At 41.4% G+C, this 6000-nt stretch overlaps 1 protein-coding gene across 4 annotated transcripts in view; it reads right to left on the bottom strand.

Annotated features, from left to right (window-relative positions):
• The window catches only part of smarca2 (SWI/SNF related BAF chromatin remodeling complex subunit ATPase 2), a 58211-nt gene that overhangs the window by 26553 nt on the left and 25658 nt on the right, over positions 1 to 6000 (bottom strand). For all 4 annotated transcript variants that reach the window (XM_078251401.1, XM_078251400.1, XM_078251402.1 and 1 more), the window contains 3 exons: positions 5189 to 5255; positions 4980 to 5090; positions 2362 to 2604 (listed from right to left, as the gene is read on the bottom strand). In XM_078251401.1, the coding sequence (XP_078107527.1) occupies positions 2362 to 2604; positions 4980 to 5090; positions 5189 to 5255 (421 nt within the window). The remainder of the gene's footprint in view (positions 1 to 2361; positions 2605 to 4979; positions 5091 to 5188; positions 5256 to 6000) is intronic.

Raw genomic sequence — 6000 nt, 5'->3', positions numbered from 1 at the left:
GTTTTTTGACCACTGGTAAGGATACGGAGATATGTTTTTACAAGTGGGTCCCTTTTCAGTTGTATTGTGCACACGCACATACTGCACATGATGTGCGTGGGCGGCCCAATACACCAGTCCTTCTGCCGCTTTTGCGCTATTTCACCCGTGCTACATGACCCTTAAGGGCTCAGCCAATTAGTGTGGAGCCCTGCTTGAACTGAAAGATGGACAAAAACAAATGAATTGCGTTTCTTAATATCCAGAACTGTACTATAACAAAATTGGCCTCGTACGGAGACCAAACAAAAGAGATATTCGCTCAGCGAAATACCAGCATGCTTAGCGGCTACTAGGATTGTTAAAAGAAGACATTGTTTGAGTCTCCCAAACAGCTCAGCTCTGCCTTGCAAAGCTCAAAGACTGTTTCACTTGCTTGCTGCTTAGAAATAAACAATTCTTATTATTAGAATTTTTCTTTGCAAAGTGACCTGCTAGTTAGAGCCAACCCGGAAACAAATTTGCTAACTCAAAAGAGTTTATGGAGAGTTATGGTTTTAAAAAAAACATTTTTTTTATTACAGCAAATTGGGTGCACAGCTAAACTTACTGTGACCTTCTGTGAGCAAAGAGAACAGTACAATCAGAAAAAAAAAAACCTGTGAAAAAACTAACAATGTTGATTTGTATCTGACCTTCACTGTGGGAAATTATAATAATTCCATTTGTCCTCATTCAGAATGTTGAGTGTTAACTGTACTTATGACATGGCTTGGTTGAATTCTAATGTAGAATGCGGTCTGTTATTTTCTTGATAACAGACCATGGCTAAGTATAACACACCGTTGCCATGGACGCAGTTCTGTTCACTCTGGAGGACAGCTATCAATCAATCCGCTGAAAGAAGTCCGGATAATTTATCAGCTGTGGCAAAAAGTGGGGAAACGTGGAGCAACTTCTGTCCTCCAATTCAAGCAATGACAGCAGATCTGGTGAGCGTCTATCGCTACATCTTTATATACGGTCTGTGATCGCTACGCAGTAACAGCTGCACGGACAACAACGCTAATTAGTTAGCTTACATTGCAACATGTTTACGTTACAGGTGTGTCAACATGCAGCGGCTGTGCAAAAAGGAAAAGAGATGAATGAGGACATAAACGTCAATATAAATATTCCCAAAGAAGCCATTTACCGTGTCTCACTTTACCATCAACGGAAATGTTCAGTTTAATGTGAATTAGAGCAGCCGATAGCCCGCTAGCTCACTACAACGCGTCAGCTAATGCTGTGTCAATTCCTGCAGTGATTAAAACTGCAGCAGGGTAATTTGTCCACCACGGCAGCACCCCATAAAATATACGGCTACTACCACAGCCCGTAAGGTGGTGTTGGGTAATGGACGAATGGTTGCATTAAACAGCTACAGAGTTTACGTTGCTATTGACGCAGGATTCCAACCGTAAAGAGACAGAATGGACTATTTTCTTTAGTGGAAGCAATACAATCAAATTTAAATCAATAAGCTCCTTTTTAAATCAATATTTTGTGTCAAATCATTATTATTATTATTATTATTTATTCGTTAAGTAGCCATGTAACAAGCGGGATAATGTAGAGCGAGGCGGTTGTTATAGCGAATACAACCCCTTCAGGCTGATTCAAGACCCCTTCATTTCGCGTTGGGGTCCTGATCACCCTGTCGGGGTTGTATTCGCTATAACAACCGCCTCCTCGCTCTACATTATCCCTTACTTATCAAACATGTCTTATGCCTTCAAATAAGCTTTGTGTAACCTCAAACTTTATGACAGTTGTACTAAACTTTATACGTTACATTATTTTTGCTTTGATTTCAGTGGAAATGACAGGTGGATGACTGAAGGGAAGAAAAGTTCTTGGGGGAACAGATCTGAAGACAAAAAACTTTCAGATGTACAGAAAATCTAAAACTTATCTCAAAAACATTCAAAAAGTGATAAATGAATACTGTATGTTCTCAGGATTAAAGGATTCTTATAGCACTGGTTCTCAATCTGAGTTCTCCAGGGGTCAGAAGACATTTTTTAACAGCTGCAAGCTGCTTTTGGGATGGGAATATCAATTCCTTCTTGTAGTTTTAGTTTTTTTCTTGTAACACAATAGATTTGGCCTTCTCTGCTAATTCATCTAATGAAACAACCGAGGAGATAAAGTCATTGGTTGAATCGTTGCCAGTGTAGCCTTGAATACTTTGTTCTTACTGTGATTCTGGTATTCAAGACGCCAAACATACAATAACTAAATGGAATGAAAACTGAATTAAGCTCAAACTATTTGATCTACTGTATGACCCACGTCAACCTAAAAATGTTAATCCAGGCTGTTCCTCCTGGTACGTACCCTCTCTCCTGTCATGGCGAACGGGGCGTTGAACCATTGCTCGAAGGTGCTGCAGCTCTTAAAGATGGTGGGCAGGAGGAAGTTGAGCAGGGCCCACAGCTCGGGCAGCTTGTTCTGCAGAGGTGTACCGGTGAGGAGGAGGCGGCGGGGAGCCACATAGTGGGTGTTCAACACCTGGGTCAGCTTACAGTGGTGGTTCTTCATGCGGTGACCCTCGTCCACAATCATGTACTTCCAACGAATCTGTATGTGGAAGACGACTTATTGGACTCCCATTTCTACACTTTGAAATAGTGGGGAAAAAATGTCTAAAATGGCATTTAAAATTGTTTTGATGGCAAAAGAGCTGAGGAGTGGCTGCAAAGAAGAAACGTTTGACTTCCTATTCTGACTGCCCTCAGGCTACACAACACTACTGCATACTAATGAGAAGTTTCTTATTCCCGCTGTCATTTCATATGCTTATAATAATTGTTTTTAGACTGAAATGAAAAAGTTAACATGTATACCGTTAATAAAACGGCAAACATTTAGCTTACTCTGAATTATTTTGGCTACTTCCCCTATATGTTTATTGCATTTTTGATGCTTGGACAGAAATTATAAAACTAAGAAAATACAAAGCTTTACTGTTAAATCCAAAAGAAAAACAAATCTTCAGAAATAGCCCAATATAATAGTAATATATGGGGCTACACAGTTGTCGATGCTATAAAGTAACGGCTAAGTACCAGATCAGACTCACTTTGCCCTCCAGAGTGGCCTAAACACATGCCATGGACTGAACAAAGTGCTGCGCACACACTTGGAGTTATGATGAATGAACAGCTCCCATTAGTGGAGAGTCTGATAAAGAGTGTGTGTGTGTGTGTGTGTGTGTGTGTGTGTGTGTGTGTGTGTGTGTGTGTGTGTGTGTGTGTGTTCTTATTTAACTATATACGTGGGGTCCAAAAACCGGGAATACAGTATACTTGTGGGGTCCGGACAGCTTTGTGGGGCCAAAATGCTGGACCCCACAAGGTTAAAGGTCTGTTTGAGGGTTAATACTTGGTTTTAGGATTAGGGTTAGAATTAGGTTATGGTTAGGGTGAGGGTAACGGTTAAGGTTAGGCATTTAGTTGTGATGGTTAAGGTTAGGGTAAGGGGCTAGGGAATGCATTATGTCAATGACAGGTCCCCACAAAGATAGTGAAACAAACGTGTGTATGTGTGTGAGTGACAGAGAGAGAGAGAGAGAGAGAGAGAGAGAGAGAGAGAGAGAGAGAGAGAGAGAGAGAGAGAGAGAGAGAGTGAGAGTGAGAGTGAGTGAGTTAAAAGGCTGCTCCTTTAAGTGCTTCACAGTAGAGTGCGGATTGGGCCACATTTTTCTGTCCGAGCCCGGCCCGCGTCCGACAGAGCAGTAACCGCGCCGGCCCGAGCCCGACAGGCATTAAGATATTCATTTTCTCATACTAATGACACATGTACGTTTGTTTGTGTGGAAAGCCACATATTTATACATTATTAAGCAACTGTAGGGCATTCGGAAATGTCAACAGATGAGCGCATCAGCGCACACGGCGCAACAAGCGCACGTTAATAAAATGTTAAAATGTTCAATGCCTTATTGCGTTGATGTGACCGAGCCCGACCCAAAACCCGAACATCATTTCTAAATATCTGTTCAGGTATCCATCCTCTATTTCACAGGGATCTCTTTTCATTTATTTTCCAGCCTGCATCACAACTACTGTGCATGTACCTGTGCACAAACACATAGTACACTACGGGAAAGAGGAATATATTCCCAAATTGTGTGAAAAAGGGAAAAGTATTAAAACTGTATGCAGCATCGACTGCGTACATATGACTGAATCTGACTGATTACATCCAAGGAACGCAGCTAACACAACATTCTATCATCACAAACATCAGACTTTTTACTCTTTCTTCAAGATACTCTGAAGCTTGTGCTTTCACATATTACAAGATCGACTACTGCAGTGCACTGTTCTCAGGTCTCCCCGAAAAGTCAATAAGTCATTGCAGCTCACAGAGAGTGCTTCTGTTGCCATTTCTCAAACTGGAACAAAGAAAAGAGCTCACGTTTTGAAGTTCAGCACTGGTGTCAGCCCATGTCAGTGTAATGATCCTACTACTCGTCCACACAAAACTATTAGTGGACTTGCAGCTGATTATAATGTCATAATGCTGCTGTAGGGTGCTTTATGTCCCCGTAGAGCCCTCAGAGCCACAGACTCTCTGCTTACTGTACCAAAAACTCAGACAAAGACCTTTAATGATGCCCCCACCCCACCGCAGTTTTAGACCCAAATAAAATCACTCTGGATCTGCTGATTTAAGCGCCTACTATAACTCAACTTCGTAGATCTGTCCTTACCTACAATCTGTTATTACTGCCTCCTTGAATTCTTAAGTAGAGCAACCTTCAAACTTGCACTTGTGTGGTGAAATCTCAGTCATTTAATTTACTGATTAGTAGTGTTGTAGTGGAAACTTTCTAAAGTTTTAAGTTAATAAAAAAGTATCTGTAAAAGGTGTGGTACATGATGTGTATGTGTGTGAGTGCAAGTGAAAAGTGGATTATACTGAGAGGACAAAGCTTTGAACTCTTTCACCTTGGCCAGTATGTGCTTGTCCTTAATGATGTATTCATAGGTGGTCAGCAAGACGTTGAACTTCCCGCTGCGGAGTTGAGGAACAAGCCCACGGCGCAACACAGGGGTGCCCTTCCACGGGAAAGACGCAGAGAAAAAGACAACTTTCTGTCAAGCAACAGCCATAGCAACAAAACAAACAAAAAAATAGCATGCAAAATTGTTCTTACCTTGTAAGCAATTTTGACCACAGAGGGTGCCCACTTGTCAAGTTCATAGACCCAGTTAGACAAAGTCCTGGCAAAAAAGAAAAGAAATCACCACACGTTACAGATATGTAAAAAAAAATGGTCTGAATTCTAAGCACCCTCCTAGGAACTTGAGAAATCACACATTAAAGGGCAGAGTAGTCATTGAAATGTCGTTAATCATGGTTGAGACATATTCTGTGGGGTAAAGAAGAAAATTGCCCTTAAAGTGGCGATGTGTAATATCTTTCCAAAGGGTCAACTAGATTGTAGCTCACAATGTGAGACTTTTCTTGGAGAGGGCTTTCCAAGCCCCCCGGGGCAGATCAATCTCTCTGCTCATTCATTTAAAAAAAAAAAAAAACACAACTACGAGAGAAAGAGGGCGAGTTTAAGGCTTTTCTCCACATTAGCTCACTGTGCATATTAAAGAGAACATTTACCACAGAGACCCTGAGCTATAATTTAAGCCTCTGGTGTGCTAAGCTGGACTTCAAAAAGCAGTGCACCCCCTCAGTAATGATGATAAAAATGAGTGAAGTGCAAAAAAAAAAAAAAACACACCCATAGAAAGAGAATTTGGTGAAATGTGAAACTGGGAATTATAACTGAAATCTAAGTATGTGAGCACTGAGCGTGCTTTCACCTGCCATGTTTCAAGAAGCTGAAAAGAACCCAAGAGCATAAACCCAATTCTATGTTGTTTTGTGGAGAAGGGTTGAATCAACTGCACCCCCCGGTCCACCTTGGAGAGGTGGTCTCCTGCCGCTTCCAAATGAAAGCTGGAGTGGTTG

The sequence above is a fragment of the Sander vitreus genome, chromosome 5 (assembly GCF_031162955.1).
Source record: "Sander vitreus isolate 19-12246 chromosome 5, sanVit1, whole genome shotgun sequence".
NCBI classification, from domain to species: domain Eukaryota; kingdom Metazoa; phylum Chordata; class Actinopteri; order Perciformes; family Percidae; genus Sander; species Sander vitreus.
Note: the sequence above shows the minus strand (reverse complement) of the source record. Positions and strands in the feature narration are given on the sequence as shown.